At 45.1% G+C, this 16,935-nt stretch overlaps 1 protein-coding gene across 2 annotated transcripts in view; it reads left to right on the forward strand.

Annotated features, from left to right (window-relative positions):
* NSD2 (nuclear receptor binding SET domain protein 2) overlaps positions 1-16,935 on the forward strand; it is a 104,082-nt gene that overhangs the window by 7,558 nt on the left and 79,589 nt on the right. For both annotated transcript variants that reach the window (XM_073574440.1, XM_073574441.1), the window contains exons 2-5: positions 12,304-12,899; positions 13,123-13,276; positions 13,469-13,632; positions 13,758-14,204. In XM_073574440.1, the coding sequence (XP_073430541.1) occupies positions 12,363-12,899; positions 13,123-13,276; positions 13,469-13,632; positions 13,758-14,204 (1,302 nt within the window). In that variant the 5' untranslated portion in view covers positions 12,304-12,362. The remainder of the gene's footprint in view (positions 1-12,303; positions 12,900-13,122; positions 13,277-13,468; positions 13,633-13,757; positions 14,205-16,935) is intronic.

Consider the following 16,935-nt stretch of genomic DNA (forward strand, 5'->3'; position numbering starts at 1 on the left):
TTGTGAGAGCGTCTCTGGTGTTGAATGGTGGGACTGCCTGGATCTGTGCAATTTAACAATGTGAAAAGAGCGTGAGTGCTATACATAGGAGATGAAAGAAGCGAGGGGCCGATATGGATGGAGTGTAGAGAGTTAATGCCAGGGCGGTGGATGTGTGTGAATGCAGCGGCCAGGATATAAATTACACAAATGCATATGGTATATATTTGTTGTACTCCTAATGTACAGGGAGTAGATGTATATAAATGTCTTACCTGTCTCCTGCCCTGTTTAACTGCCATGTTATAACTGCCAGAAGTACTTTGATACATGTACTTCGATTACATGTGCATAAATGCCACCCCTGCATAAATGCTCCCCCTAGCTATGTCTGAATATATAGGAGGTTAAGGCTAAGTTTTTTTTTTTTTTTGGCTCTCTCTTCTCGTTAATCAATCACACTAAATTGAGACACCAGGACCCAATAAAATGTTGTGGTCAAATAAACACATGTCCAGCACTACATGGATCATAAAGCACTTTGAAAAGTTTCTTGACCTCACAACATAAGGGGACAAGCAGAGTAAGTTGAAATAACTATATACCAGATATAAGCTTGCAGAGTTGAAAACACATAGATAGCATTCAGGATTAACTGCTTGCTGACATTGAATGGAGACACAGGAGTGGATTCAGAGCAGAGACTGGAAAAGCTGGTAAGTACTGGATGATTTTTCTGCAATTCTAGGATAAGCGATGGTTGCTGGGTGTCTCCGTGCGATCTAATGTCGTCCGGTCAGTGTGCCAGCGGCAGCTGCGTCACGGGTTGTATGGGAGCAGTGACGTGCGCCGGTTCACCACAGATGCCCCCTCGGTGTCTGTAGAGGAGGCCGTTTCACACTGATTTCGGCTCTGCAGTCGGCAGTGAAAGGAGCTGCATGGTATAATGACAGCAGAGGAATGCTAATGTAAAGCGCTGCTCCTCGCAGGGTGTAATCGCGCTTCAGGGCCTGTTTTCCTCAATGTCTTTTTGCAAACAATACAATGCAGGAGAAACGTTAGAGAATTCCAGGGGATGTTGCAGAATCGCCCCCCCCATATTTGCACTGCTTGTGTACTATATGGATGCAGGGGAGTCCTATGCACTTTCGGGGGTCTTTACAGCAATACTATACTTGCAAAGGGCAAAGTTAAACTGCATTTATGCAGCCTCCTATTGAGGAGCTTCTTGTCTCCGTGAGAATGCTCGGGAGCAGCTGCCCTGACGGGCGCCTGGAATAGGGTGAAAGTTGAGCAAGGATTAGTCATGCCGGGTATCGGGCAGTCCTGTACCCTGCCTATATCAGGGGAGAGGACGATATACCCAATTCGGTTTACTCTGGGGAGATGGCTGAAAGGGCCCCAAACTATGAGGGTTCATTGATTTTCAGCCATGCAGATTCCATGTGTGCACGGCATGGTCGGAAGTCAGGAGACTGGCCTAATCCTCTTTCCTGTGACTCAGGCCTAGTCATTCGTTTCTACATTCCTGGAAATGGGGTCACTGGGATTTGGTATTGCTTGATGTTGGCTACAGGAGAGAGGTTAGTGTTTCGGTATGTGTATTTAGGGATTGTGGTATTTTTTTTTTATTTTTTTTTTTACTGCGTCTGAAGCTTTGTGGTGGAACCAGGTCATCATTATCCGATCAGTGGGGGGTCCGACAACCTGTACCTCCACCGATCAGATGCAATGGCTGAATATGTGCGGTGTAGTGGCCATTCTCGGGTACTGTGGCTCAGGTCACATTCACTTCAGTAGGAGCTGAGGTGCAGAACTCAAGCGTTAAACCATCTAGTGTGTATAGAGGTGTCCTAACTTTCCTACAGCAACAGATTGGGAAAGGATCGGGCTGAATTTCAGCATGCCTGGTCCATTGCTCTTCAGAGGAACTGCTTGTTCCCTTCTATCTATTCAGAATCCATGCACACTCACCTAAACAGGGCATGCATGTGTATTGGGAGAAGCTGAACAGAAACACTGGAGGCTGATGGCACACTAAAGCGTGCGTAAATGATGTGTTTTGAGTTTTTAACAGTCTCCTATCTCTTTGGTAAAGACAGCTTTTTCTTGTTTTGCACGACTTGGTACCTTGAAATCCAGACTCGCATTATATGGGGTTTACATCCAGTCTTTTTTTTTTACTAATTTTATTTATTTTTTTTACTAGTCCATTGCATCTAAAATGAAAAATGTAAGCAATTTTGCAAGACGTCCTGACTTTGAAAATTCCCCGTTTTGTTTCCGCAGCTCATATGCGGACCTATGTGTCTCCGTGGTAACGGTTTAAGTTGCGCAGTCTTATCCGGTTAGGAGATAGAAGGGAATTGACTGAGTCATGAGATGATGCAGCGTTTGTGGTCTGTTGCCATGGGGACTTAGGGTCTCGCCGCCGCTTAGGAACATGTATTCATCGTGGATGTTGTGTGGCCCTAAATCTATAATAGTGTTTGACCCATGATGGAGGAGAGGGCTCTTATTTTTTTTTTTATGTACATTTTATATACACTGGAAGCTTTCTTCTCTCAAAGCTGGAAGTGTCAGTGCCAGGACTAGCTCTCATCTCTTGAAATCATTTTTTTTTTTAGCCAAACCCTTTTAACTTTTCAATAGGAATTATTTAAAAAAAAAAATAAAAAAAAATTGGTGTTATGGGGCCCTCTGCTGTTCATTAGATTCCTTCTCGGAATGTCCAACTTGTGTGTCCACTGCAGATGTTCGCACATGCTGAGTAGCTGCCCCTGGATCCTGCTGTGCACGGGTGGCAAAGTGGTTTCTGTGGTATGAGCAGCCACTTGGCAATAAAAGAAGCACATTTCATCATGGGGTTTGCTAGGCCTAGATAGGGGTTATGTAAAAGTTTGGGCACCCCTGGTCAATATTACTGTTTATTGGGAACAGTTAAGCAAGTTGAATATGACATGATCTCTAAAAGGCCTAAAGTTTTCATCCATTCTTCCTTGGAAAATTCTTCCAGTTCTGTGAGATTCCTGGGGCGTCTTGCATCCTCTGCTATTTTGAGGTCTAGCCACAGATTTCAATGATATTCAGACCAGGGGACTGTGAGGGCCAATGTAAAACCTTCAGCTTGTTCCTTTTGGGGTAATCTATTGTGTTTAGGGTGTTTATCCATTTGTAGAAGCCATCTTGTTAGCATCAAGTATTCAAATTTCACTGAATCCATTCTTCCCTCTACCCGAAAAATATTCCCCGTGCCATTGGCTGCAACACAACCGCAAAGCATGATTGACACCCCCCCCCCCCCTTATGCATAATGGTTGGCGAGATGTTCTTTTCCTGAAATCCTGTGCCCTTTTTTCTCCACACATACCTTTGATCATTGTGGCCAAAGAGTTCTGTTTTAACCTCATCGGTGCACAGGAATTGTTTTAAAATGCATCAGGCTTGTTTAGATGTTCTTTTACATACTTGTGAATTTTATGATGAGGATGCAGGAGAGGTTTTTTTCTGATGACTCTTCCATGAAGGCTATATTTGTGCAGGTTTCTCTGAACAGTAGAATAATGTACCACAGCTCCAGAGCCTGCTAAATCTCTCTGAAGATCTTTTGCAGTCAAGCAGGGATTCTGATTTGCTGTTCTAGCAATTCTACAAGCAGCTCTCATTGAAATTTTGCTTGGACCTCATCTTGACCTCCACTGTTCCTGTTAACTGCTAATTCTTAATTACATTTCAAACTGAGGAAAGGGCAACTTGAAAACGCTTTGCCATGTTCTTATAGCCTTCTTCTGTTTTTGTGGGCCACCACCGTTTTAATTTTCAGTGTGTTAGGCAGCTGCTTAGAAGAACCCATGGCTGCAGTTTTTTGGCACAAAGTTAGAGCAAGCTGGATTTTTTTAAAGCTGGGAAATTGGCATAACCTGGCCTTTACTAATGATCATAGTGAACAAGCCATAACCCTAACAGGCTAATTAAAGTCTGAAACCTTGGTCAAAGTAATCTGATAACACGAATCTCAATGGGTACCCAAACTTTTGCATTTGACCATTTCTCATTTTGTAATTTTTAAAATGTAAAAAAATGACTTTTTTTTTTTTTGCTTAAAATACAAAGAAAATGTGTCATCTCTTACTTTAGGCCAGGGGGGTGGAATTTTTTTTCTGCCAAGGGCCATTTGACTGGAGGCATTCAAAATACAGCTCCCTGCCAAAGCACTGCAGTCCCTGAGAATCTGCCCGGGGCCGGATAAAAGGTCATTAAGGCCCGTAAATGGCCCTGGGGCCTGAGGTTCTGCACCCCTGCTTTAGGCCTTTTCGAAATCACTTCATCTTCAACTTGCTTCACTGTTCATAATAACAGTAATTCTGCCCAGGGGTGCCAAAACTTTTACGTTCTACTGTATCAACGCCAGTGACTGTGAATATTATTCATGTGGGTCGCTTCACTTTTTCCTTATAATTGATCATCGAGTGTCCGGCCTGCTGTAGGGATCCCTGGGGATCAGCTGACTTTTATAGAGGAACCAGCAGCAAGTGCTCAGTCCTCTTACATGGCCCCTACAGGTGAAATAATGTATTACACATTGCTCTTTAAAATATATACACTGATTAAAAAAAATAATGGGAGCACTAAAATCCCACATCCTAGATAGCACTGAATAAAATATTTCAGTTGCAAATCTTTATTCCATGATGGAATGTGTTGAGAGCAATACAAAATAAAAATGACTAATGTAAATCAAAATTGATATCCTATGGAGGTCTGGATTTGGAATGATACTCAAAATCAAAGTGGAAAATCAAATTACAGGCTGATCCAACTTCAGTGGAAATGTCTCCAGACAAGGCAGTGATGAACAGCAGTGTGTGTGGCCTCCATGTGCCTGTATGACCTCTCTACAACACCTGGGCATGCTCCTGATGAGGTGGTGGATGTTTTCCTGAGGGATCTCCTCTCGGATCTGGATTGAAGCATCAGTTAATTCCTGGACAGTCTGTGGATGGAAAGAGACATGTCTCAAATGTGCTCGATTGGATCCAGATCTGGGGAATGGGCAGACCAGTCCATAGCATCAATGCCTTCGTCATGCATCAGAGGGAACACAGGGCCCAGTGCTTCTGTATATGGTCTCACAATGGGTCTGAGGATCTTGTCAGGGTATTTCTGGCGAGCACATGGATGGCTGTGCGCCCCTCAAAAGAAATGCCTCCCCTCACCATTACTGACCCACTGCCAAATCGGTCATGCTGGGGGATGTTGCAAGCAGGGCAGTATAATGTTCTCTACGGCGTCTCCAGACTCTCTGACGTCTGTCATATGTTCTCCATGTGAACCTGCTCTCATCCATGAAGAGCACAGGGTGCCAATGTCGAATCTGCCAATTTTGGTATTCTCTGGCAAATGTCATTTGCCCTGCACGGTGTTGGGCTGTAAGCACAACACCCACTTGTGGACGTCAGGCCCTCATAACACCCTCATGGAGTGTGCTTCTGACATTTTGAGCACACACACACGGATGTTAATGGCTTGCTGGAGGTCATTTTGCAGGGCTCTGGCAGTGCTCCTCCTGTTCATCTTTGCACAAAGGAGTAGGTAGCGGTCCTCCTGCTGGGTTGTTGCCCTCCTACGGCCCCCTCTACGTTTCCTGTTATCTGCTCCATGCAACTGGACACTGCTGACAGACACAGCTCTCATTGATGTGCATGAGCTGCACTACTTGAGCAACTTCTGTGGGTTGTAGACACCGCCTCATGCTACAGTACATTACCTCTAGGGGGTGAGAGCAATGACAAAATGCAAAAGTGACCAAAACGGACACACAGGAACAGAGAACAGAACAGAGAAATGGTCTGTGGTCACCCCCTGCAGAACCACTCCTTTTATAGGGGTTGTCTTGCTAATTGCTGATCATTTCTGCCTGTTGTCTGTTCCATTTGCACAACAGCTGGAGAAATTGATTCACAATCCGTGTTGGTTCATAACTGGACTGGTTGATTTCGATTGACTTGGAGTTAATTGTTTGTGTTTCCTTTATTTTTTTGAGCAGTGTGTGTGTGTATAATCAGCCAAAAGTGTTGGCACCCTATAAATTGTTCCAGGAAATTAAATATTTCTCCCGGAAAATTATTGCACTTACACATGTCTTGTTATACACGTTTGTCCTTTGTGTGTTGGAACGGCACAAAAACAAAGCTGAGAAAAGGCAAATGTGACCTAAATTAACACAAAACACCAACAATGGGCTGGAGAAAATTGTGGGTCAACCACTTTGTTGCAAGCATGTGATTGGTATCCCTTCCTCACCGCTCTAATATCTCTGCTTGCTGTCAGTGATTGGGGAGCCCTAATGCTGATGGATAAACCCCATTCACAATGTTTGGCTCTGCCTTCTGGAACGTCCGCCTCCATTATTGGAGGAGCGCCACTGATACATTGGAACCAACTATCAGGGCAGGAAAGAGATGTGCGTCTGTGTTACAGTTGTCTACTTGGAAATGTTTCTGATTTCAGGATGTGAGGTTCATGTTCATTGGCAGCAAGCAGAGATCTTATAAATTCAAAGTATATTAACCCCTTCGTGACAGCCAATACATATATTTATTGACCTGAGTTATAAGGGAATATCATCCCCACACAGGTGACAATCCAGCAGCTGTCGGCTGTCCACTATAGCTGACAACTTGCTGTATCACAAATGATCGGTGTTGGCACCGTCCATATCTGTTTAACCCCTTAGTTGCTGCTGTCAAATTTGACTACATCAAATAAATGGTTAATAGATTGGGGGGGCTTGCACTTTAATCTAATTGACACACCGATATTATGAGTGTTTGGTCCTGATGTTTGCCGTAGCAGTTCATGGCCAAATAGCGGCCTTGAGTCTCCCGGCTATAGCGGCCGGTTCAGAAGTTAGTGACATTTAGGTGGTAAACCCTTTTTTCATTCCGGCTATACCACTTTGCATTAATTCCTGAAAATCACCTGAAGGGTTAATAAACTACCTGACAGCAGTTTTCTAGTGAGTGGCTGACGGGCTTCCCCCGTATGTAGCTCCCCCATCCGGAACTCCTCATCCTGCATGTACAGGGTGACAGGTTCCCTTTACCGTATTTGCATGAGACTAGATTTTGCACGACTCGCATCTGATCTCTACATAAAGGGCATCATTTTTGACAGCCATTAAAAAAAAAAAAAAAAAAACACGCCGATTCCCTTTAACTACCCTATGTAGAGCCTTGTATGACACCTCTCATGGTGCAAAACTTTGAAATACACAAGTTTTTGTAGGCTAACTATCTCCAGTAGGTGGCAGTAGAGAGCGTCGGCGTTCATTCTTCTAGAGGAGAGCTCATTTGCATATCTTTTTCCCAGGCTCCATTTCCCGGCCACCTATAAGAACTATGTCTGGTCTCCACAAGGGGAAGCCTCACTTGTAGAACGATTGCTCTGACATATGGCATTAATTCTGTCCTCTTTGGGCTTGTGTTGTACCTCTCTGATAGTGGGGCCTTTACGTCCTCCTTTCTGACCCTGTAGCCCTGAGCAAACTTGCAGCCGAAAAAAGAAAAACTAAGGGCTGCAGAGACAGATGAGCCTTTCCTTCTGCGATTTTGGATGATTGATGTGTAGGGTGGTGGTCCGTAGCCTGCCGTCCTGTGACTCCTCCGCTTTGGCAGCGGGTTTACATCCGGTCTATATTAATAGCTCACCAAATATCTCCCAGCCAAGGACCCTCCTGTCAGTACCGGCTCTGCAGCGCTGAGTCCCCCCCCTCCATAGTCTGTACGTGCACAACCGTATTTTTTTTCCATTTTGCTTATTTCTGCTTTTTATTAGCCGCTTTCATTAGCATTCAGTAAAGCGATCAGTTTGCATTGCATTATCCCAGCGCTATAAATCCTAATTGTGCGTTTGCTTCCGCTCTGATTGGTTTTCCCTGTAGTCAGCCAGACTGCAGCTTTCTTAAAGAGACACCGCACCCCTACTCAGTCTGTGTCTATCAGCTGCCCCCTCCCCCTATTTTTTTTTTTTTTTTTTTATGCATCTGCAAGTAAAGATATGAATGTGTGACTGCAAAGCAAATTCTACAGCCGGGTATACGGGATCTCATACTGCCAAGTCGTGAATTACTTGTCTTTCCTGGTTCGTCTGTCGTCTCGAATGGCAATACGGAGAATGTCTGCTCCGTTCAGGGAATCAATCTGTGGCCCCTGTCTGGGCTTCCACGATGGGGACTCTGACCTGGCACTCATCATTTATTTAATTTATTTTAAATCCAACATGTCAAATCGACTTGTCAACAGATATCGGTCGGTATTTGTCGTGCCAACAGAAAATTGCTGTTAATTGTTTGTAATGACACTTGCTCCACGTCATTGGCCCATGAAAGCGTGCTGCTTGGACCATTGAGGCAGCCTCTAAATCGGCGGCGTCAGAAGTGCATGACCTTCTGTACTGTATGGTCACCGAATATTCATATTACAATCGTCCCCCGCCCCCTATACAGCTTTTATCGATTCTTGTGACCTGTTATTTGGGTGGTTGGCGCTCATCAGACAGAAATCTGCCTAAATGTACCATTGGGTCACACGCCATGTGCAGCCATAGTCAGACTTATCCGAAAGTGGCTAGTCTAGATGGATGCTGGAATGCTCTTCAAGCCTCCACAACGGTGGCCAGTGTCTGGATGGATGCCAAAATTCTCTTCCATCCTCCCCGCAGCAGCCGTATTTCCTTCTAGCCTACCCGACGACTGCAGCAGTCTGGATGGATGCCACGATGCCCTTCCAGGCCTCCCCGGCGGCGGCCGCAGTCTGGCTGCCCTTCCAGGCCTCCCCGGCGGCGGCCGCAGTCTGGCTGCCCTTCCAGGCCTCCCCGGCGGCGGCCGCAGTCTGGCTGCCCTTCCAGGCCTCCCCATCATACAAGTTGAGAAACAGTATAGGTTGCACCATGATTTACCAAGAATGATTACTCTAGAACATTGAAATTGCATTACTGCTGTAGAAAATGGGGGGGAAAAAAGGGCTATATAATGTATATTGGAAATATTCATCTGCAAAAATTGCCATAAAAAAATACAGTAAGAAAGGAGGTACTTGGCGGATAAATTGGCCTATATATGTGAGCCCAATTGCCATGTCAAGGCGTCCATAGAAAATTGGGTTCCTATCCTGATATGTCACCTCTCCTACAATTTATGGGGTAGGAATGGACCAGCTTATCTGCTTAAAATCACCTGTGGCTAATGGGAGAGGGAGTGCACATGTCCAAAAGACTTTGATACAAATGGAAAAAGACAGCACATCCAAGCTAGTGTAAACAGGCGCGCCAATAAAAAAAAAAAAAAAAAAAGCATACAAGTTGAAAAACAGTAAAGGTTCCTTTTTTTTCCCCATTTTCTATGGCAGTAATGCAGTTTCACTGTTCTAGAGTAATCATTCTTGGCAAATCCTGGTGCAACCTTTACTATTCTACATTAGATACCCAATGCAAAAAAAGAATTATACTTCCCAGTATAGAATTTTTTTGTGGTAGTGTAGGAAATCGCGTTTGGTAGGCAGATTCAGACAATGTAAAACCTACTGTAGAGACTGTCCTTTTAGGTGATTTTTTTTTTTTTTCTTTTCTCCTCCCATTTGGAGTCTGATTAAATTTTGACCAGTTGCATTGCAGATGAAGTTCTGCAAGTTTTCCAGTCTTCTGAATGGGTGGATAGCAGAAATGTATGTCCACGCCGCAGACAGCCCTGTATCCAAAGAATCTGCATTCTCTGGCTATATGAATATAAACGCCCACACAGCCAACTCTGCTTTCAAAGATTAAGACGAGTTTTTATTTTTAAAATCTGAATGTAACTGTACTGTCATGAACTTGAATATTTAAAGGGGTTGCCCGGGCTTTTCACATAATCTCAGTACTTATCTGGGCTGCAGAATTATGACAATAAGTAATTTACTTTCTGTCACTAGTTTGCACGGTTTTTTAGATATTCTGAACAGAACGTCCAAGGGGGGGTGTTATGGTATTGAAATGAGAACTAGTCGTAACCTCCTACTCTACTCCAAACATGCCCTCTATAGCAACAACCCCACCCTCCATAGCTACAGGCCCTCCCCGTCCACATGAAGCAGCCCTCATCACACAGTAACAAATCCTCCCCTCTAGCAGCCTCTGTGCAGAGAGCTGCTCCTCCCCCAGACACACACTGAACAGTGATCTATGGAAAGTGAAACTAGTGAGCAGGGAAAATCGTCCTGTATTCTGGGCCACTCCATGATTACAATACATAACTCATTATCAGTAATTCCTTCCCTCACTGTCCCAGGCTCCTGGCAGCAGCGAGAACAGACTGTGTGATGGCCAGTGATGGGGGTCTGCAGCTTCTAATCTGCACAGGGGATGGCAGTCACTGATGTAATCTGTTGTGTGACAAAGCCTCTGCTGTGTGAATGAGACAGCTCTGTGTCACTGATGTCTTCACACAGCAGCAAATTTGGTGCAGTGTATGTGTGAGCACTGTGTCTCTAATGACACAAATACTGATGGGAGCAGCCTGTCCCAGAATACAGGATGATGTATGTCTGGGGGAGGAGCAGCTGGGTGGTCCTGCTCTCTGCACTGAGGCTGCTAGAGGGGGAGGATTTGTTACTGTGTGATGAGGGCTTCTTCATGTGGACGGGGAGGGCCTGTAGCTATGGAGGTGGGGTTGTTGCTATAGAGGGTATGTTTGGAGTAGAGTAGGAGGTTACGACCAGTTCTCATTTCAATGCCATAACACCCCCCCCCCCCCCCCCCCCTTGGACGTTCTGTTCAGAATATCTAGAAAACTGTGCAAACTAGTGACAGAAAGTAAATTACTTATTGTCCTAATTCTGCAGCCCTGATATGTACGGAGATTGTGTGAAAAGCCCGGACAACCCCTTTAACATGTTAACTGAGGCCTTTAGAGAGCTGTAGCTCTTGGGTTTTTTTTGTGCAATTTCTCTTAAAGGGAATCTGTCACCCTTTTTTTTGGACTATCAGCTGCTGGCATAGATATCGGGGGCTTATCTACAGCATTCTGTAATACTGTAGATAAACCCCCGATGTAACCTGAAAGATAAGAAAAGCACGTTAGATTATACTCACCGGAGGGGGCGGTCCAGTCCGATGGGTGTCGCCGTCCGGTCCGACACCTCCCATCTTCATACGATGCCGTCCTCTTCTTTCCTTCCTGTAGTGGCCCCGGCGCAGGCGCACTGCTCTGCCCTGTTGAGGGCAGAGCAGAATACTGCAGTGCGCAGGTGCCAGACTTCTCCCGAGGCCTGCACACTGCAGGTCTGTGCTCTGCCCTTAACAGCAGTGCGCCTGCGCCGGAGCCACGACAGGAAGAAGAGGACAGCATCGTATGAAGATGGGAGGAGCCGCACCGCGACACCCATTGGACCAGACCGCCCCCTCTGGTGAGTATAATCTAACGTGTTTTTCTTATCTTTCAGGTTACATCGGGAGACAGAATGCTGTAGATAAGCCCCTGATGTCAATGCCGGCAGCTGATAGTCAAAAAAGGGTGACAGATTCCCTTTAAGTGTTGCAACGATTGACATTTTGGATGAAGTTGCTGACACTTTCATTTTTGGGAAGATTTGCCAATTCCATTGCATGTTTTCCACTTTTCCACAAGGGGTCCTTTAAACCCGGGCAAGAACCATTTTACCATTGATTTAATTTGGGGGAAAATGTGGGGGTCATTCTCTAACCTAAGCTTGGCCATGTGTATTGCACATGTTATGGCAGGACCACTGACCATCTAAATATGTATTTTGGGGCAGATAATAGTCTGGTAGTTAAATTTTGACCTTATATTTTGGTTTTTCCCTGGGATTCTCCCCTCGTACTACTAGGATCACATGCATGCTCCGCCGTGCCACAAGCGTACATGTGTAAGGATTAGTGGGTAACAAACTGCAGTCACCTTGCATCTAATGTGTATGGCTGCCCAATGGCCATGTCTATCATCTCCTCTGTTCATATGTACACTCTGTTTTAGGTCACCCCGTTCAAAGAAAAATAAATACCGTACTTAGAAAAAGAGAACCCGAAAAAATTGGAATTGCACCCTTCTTCCCTATTAAAAAAAATTAAATGCTTGTCCTCGCGTTGTCCTTGAAAGTCCGGTATAAAATTATTTAACTCGTGTGGCTGGCTTTATGGGAAATGGTACATATAATGTATGTTGTAGGATGGTAAAGGCAAGGGTATACAGTTTTTGTGCCGTCTTGGTCCATGGGTTGTTTTTTGGGAAGGACCCAGTTTCTGAAGGTTTTTGCCCCCTTTGTTTTGCAGTAGTGTGAGTCTGGACGACTACTTGAAGTTCTGCACAGAAGTTATAACACTCGAGCACAATGAAGCAAGTTCCTCATATCATTCCCAATCCCGCCGCCAAGACGTCATCCCAGGAAGTGAGTCGCGAGTGCTCGGTCTTCCTGGGAAGAGCACAGATTTCCACCACAATACAAAAAGAGGGAGTAATACAGAAGCTGAACGGCCACGACGCCTTGCCATTCCTCCCGACGGACAAACTGAAGGATCTGACGTCTCGGGTTTTTAATGGGGAATCGGGAGCTCAAGAAGCCAAAGTGCGTATCGACGCACAAGAAATTCAAGGCATTGAGACTCCACCCAACACCACTCCAACTAAGAACGGATCCCCAGAGATAAAACTCAAAATCACCAAAACCTACATGAACGGGAAACCCCTTTTCGAATCTTCTATATGTGGAGAGCAAGGGGAAGAAGCTCCGAAACCTCAGGAGACGGAGACCAAAGGCAAAAGAGGAAGGAAACGGAAAAGTATAAAGTTGGAGCCTAATGAGGATAAAGCCAGTGAGGAAACCACCCCAGAGGAGGAGTCCAGTACTTCCGAAGCCCCTGAAGAGAAGGTATGGGTGTTTCCAAACCTAAATTTTGTGTTCATAAGTTAGCAGAGTAGTTTAGCGAATCCATGCCCTTTTTCTCTTGCTTGTGGTGAATCTTGTCTCCTTTGTCATCCACACTGTAGTCATAATCTCCTTGTTGTGCTTTACAGTATAGGATCGGCGCAATTTAAGTCGCCTTCTTCTGGGCAGAGGAATCTTTGCTGTAATATTTATTGTCTCCCCATAGCCATCTTCGGATCTGAACACCTCCGACCTCCAAGAACATGAAGAAACAAAATTCTCAGTTGGAGATTTGGTTTGGTCCAAAGTGTCCGGCTATCCCTGGTGGCCGTGTATGGTGACGTCCGACCCTGTCCTGTACAGCCACACCAAGATAAAAGGTAAAATCTTGTCTTACATCTGGTGTAACATATATCCACAATAGATAGGTTACAAATTTCTATCAGATTCTCAATCAAATTGTTAAGACCCTACCAACATTTGTCTGGAGATAGACTATGAATTTGACAATGACAAACGGAGGTGTCGCTATGTTCTATTTTCGACGTGCTATTGTTTTGTCATTTTTTTAGGGCAAAAAAAGAGTATCCGCCAATACCACGTGCAGTTTTTCGGCAACGCTCCTGAAAGAGCTTGGATATTTGAGAAGAGTTTAGTTAACTTCAAGGGAGAGCACGAGTACAATCGTCTGTGCCAAGAGAGCGCAAAACAAGCGCCCAAAGCTGAGAAACTCAAGGTGCGTACCTGACTTCATTGTTGTGATTGTATTTTTACACCCCCCCCCCCCCCCCCCAACACCATTTATTAGTGATCTGCCATGATGGAGTCGCCCTTTTAATGTTTTTTCTTTATTCTTTTTAGCTTTTAAAACCGATCTCCGGTAAACTTAAAACCCAATGGGACATGGGTATAGAGCAAGTTAGAGAAGCCATATCTATGTCTAAGGAAGAGAGGAAGGATAAGTTTACTTTCGTCTACATCAAGGACCGTCCCCATCTTAACCCTAAAGTATCCGGGGAAGCTGCTATACCCGTGGAGGCATACAATGAAGACGAAGAAGACGAGCCACCCGAGAGCCCCAAGAAAGAAGATGAAGTGCCCAGCAAGAGGCGGAGGGCGTCCAGGAATTCATCTTCTACCTGTCAAGACACTGACCCTGATTGGAAAACCACTACCGCAAGCTCGGAGCCGAAAAGTGGCATGACGTCACCTCCGCAAAAAAAGAAATCCGGAGGGCACGGTGCAAGAGGAAGAAAGGGAGATGCTGTGAACCAGTTTCTAGTATTTTGCCAGAAGCACAAAGACGAGGTTGGTCATCCATGTTTTCCTTACCTTGCGACATTAGTTTCTCAGTATTGCACACTGTATATGGTTACTCTAACAAGCTTTACATAAATGTATAGTACAAATCACTATAAGAAACTGTCTTTCTTTATGTATGAGCCACATCTTTCTCTCCCCTTTGCCTCCTAAATTCATCATTCACTCGAATGCTGCTAAAATCTGTCTTGAGAGAGGAGATGGGCTTTTAAGTTCACTGAGGGATCAGGTTACAGCTGCTTATACACTGTTCCAAATTATTATGCAAAAAATATTTCCTCCTATTTTCTCTAAATTACCTATATGAATTGCAGTCATTGTTATTTTCCAGTCATCTAATATTCTAGTATAATTGCAGTTGTTTTTGAACAAACTGCCTATGAAAACAGTATATTTTTAAAAATAAGAAACTCAAAATGCATGTTCCAAATTATTATGCACAGCAGAGTTTTCAACCTTTTTATTTTGAACAAAAAAATGGTCAATTGTGAAATGATAAGCATTATCAGCTTATTACAAAATGAAATCAAACAGTTTTCAAGTCAAAACTTTATTCTAGGTGATGTTACATTTGCACATAGGACCCCTTGTTGGAAAGAAGCTTCTGATCTCTCTCGTCCATTGAATTTGTCAGTTTTTGGATGGTTTGTGCTTCAGTTGTTTTGCATGTGGACAGAATACCCTCCCAGAGCTGTTGATTAGATGTGAACTGCCTCCCGCCATCATAGACACTCCTTTTGATGATGCTCCAGAGGTTCTCAATGGGGTTGAGGTCAGGGGAAGATGGTGGCCACACCATAAGTTTGTCCTCCCATAGCAGCCAGAGATGCAGATGTGTTATTTGCAGCATGAGACGGTGCATTATCATGCATGAAAATGATCTTGCTGCGGAAAGCACGGTTCTTCCACTTGAACCATGGCAGGAAGTGCTATTTTCGAAACTCCACATAGATTATGGAGTTCATCTTTACCCCTTCAGGGATCCTAAAGGGGCTGACAATCTCTCCCCATGATTCCAGCCCAAAACATTACTCCACCTCCTCCTTGTTGGCGTCTTAGGCCTGTTTCACATTTGCGCTTTATAGCGCAGCGACGGCCTGCGCATGGCCGCAGCTAAGCCCCGCCCCTGCCGGCTCCGTGCCCGCCCCTTCCGGTCATCACCGCCTTCTAGCGCACATGGGCGCTTGCGATCTGTGCACCCTATCTTTAGCATAGGATGCGCAGATCTTGCGCTAGCAGGATTTTGCCGTGCACTGCGCACTTTTGAAGGTGCGCCGTGCGCACCGAAATGCAACATGCTGCGTTCGGCGCACACGGGCGCACCTTCAAAAGTGCGCAGCGCACGGCAAAATCCTGGTAGCGCACGATCTGCGCACCCTATGCTAAAGATAGGGTGCGCAGATTGCAAGCGCCCATGTGCGCTAGGAGGCGGCGATGACCGGAAGGGGCGGGCAGGGGGCGGGGCTTAGCGGCGGCCGTGCGCAGGCCGTCGCTGCGCTATAAAGTGCAAATGTGAAACCGGCCTTAGCCGTGTTTTCATGGGGTGTCCATCAACCAGCCATCCTCCACTCCATCCATATGGACCATGGAGCGTTGCACGGCACTCATCGGTGAACAAAACCGTTTGGAAGTCAGTCTTCATTTATCGTTTGGCCCACTGGAGCCGTTTCTGCTTGTGTGCAGTGGATAGAGGTGGTCAACAGGATGGCTTACGCACAGCTGCAAACCTCTGAAGGACCCTGCATCTTGTTGTTCGGGGGACGTTGGAGGCACCAGCAGCTTCAAAAACTTGTCTGCTGCTATGACAAGGCATTTTTGCAGCTGCTCTTTTAACCTGATGCAATTGCCTGTTGGAAAGAGTCCTCAATTTTTCCTTATCAGCACGCACACGTGTGCTGGGAATCAGCTACATACTTCTTGATTGTGTGATGATCACGATGAAGTGTCTTGGCAATGTTGATTGTAGTCATGCCTTGATCTAAATACTCCACAATTTGTTGCTTTTCAGCAGCCGACACATCCTTTTTCTTTCCCATTTTGGCAAAAAATGTAGGCTGCTTAATAATGTGGGACAGCCTTCTTAAGTAGTCTTGCCTTTATTTGGACACACCTGCCAAACTAATTTGCACAGGTATCTGCAATTGTTTTCAGTGATATAAAGAGCCCTGACGCACATCACCATCAATGAGTTAAAATGACAGACAAAATAATTCTAACCTTATCACTCCTAAACTCTTTTTGCATAATAATTTGGAACACAGTTTAGATGTTTATGGCGAGGCAGAAACACAGACTAACTCTGCTTCTGCTTTCTAATAATTTTCTTGCCCCAGTGCTGGGCTAACAGCTACACTACTCAGTACTGCTGTGTAATGTCCTTCCTGCTGCTTCTGAGGATGTTTTGCATACAAAAGAGAGCAGGAATCCCCCTCTTGTGTGTAGTGTATGGCAGACAACATAGTAGCTTGTCTACACCACGACGTTTATTCGGAAAAGTCACAGGACATGGACCACTTTCAGGTGATAGTGTGTGATACAAAGCAAATAACACATTTTCTCTATCGCTTCATTGGGGGACACAGAGACCATGGGTGTATGCTGCTGACACTATGCACAAAAAAGGTTAGTTCCTTCTCCGCAGTATACACCCCACCAACCGGCAGGAATTTCCTCAGTTTAACTTAGTGTCAGTAGGAGGTGGACACGGTTCTTTCATTAG

The sequence above is a fragment of the Dendrobates tinctorius genome, unplaced genomic scaffold, assembly GCF_039654945.1.
Source record: "Dendrobates tinctorius isolate UK_male_01 unplaced genomic scaffold, ASM3965494v1 ptg000039l, whole genome shotgun sequence".
In the NCBI taxonomy this organism is placed as follows: domain Eukaryota; kingdom Metazoa; phylum Chordata; class Amphibia; order Anura; family Dendrobatidae; genus Dendrobates; species Dendrobates tinctorius.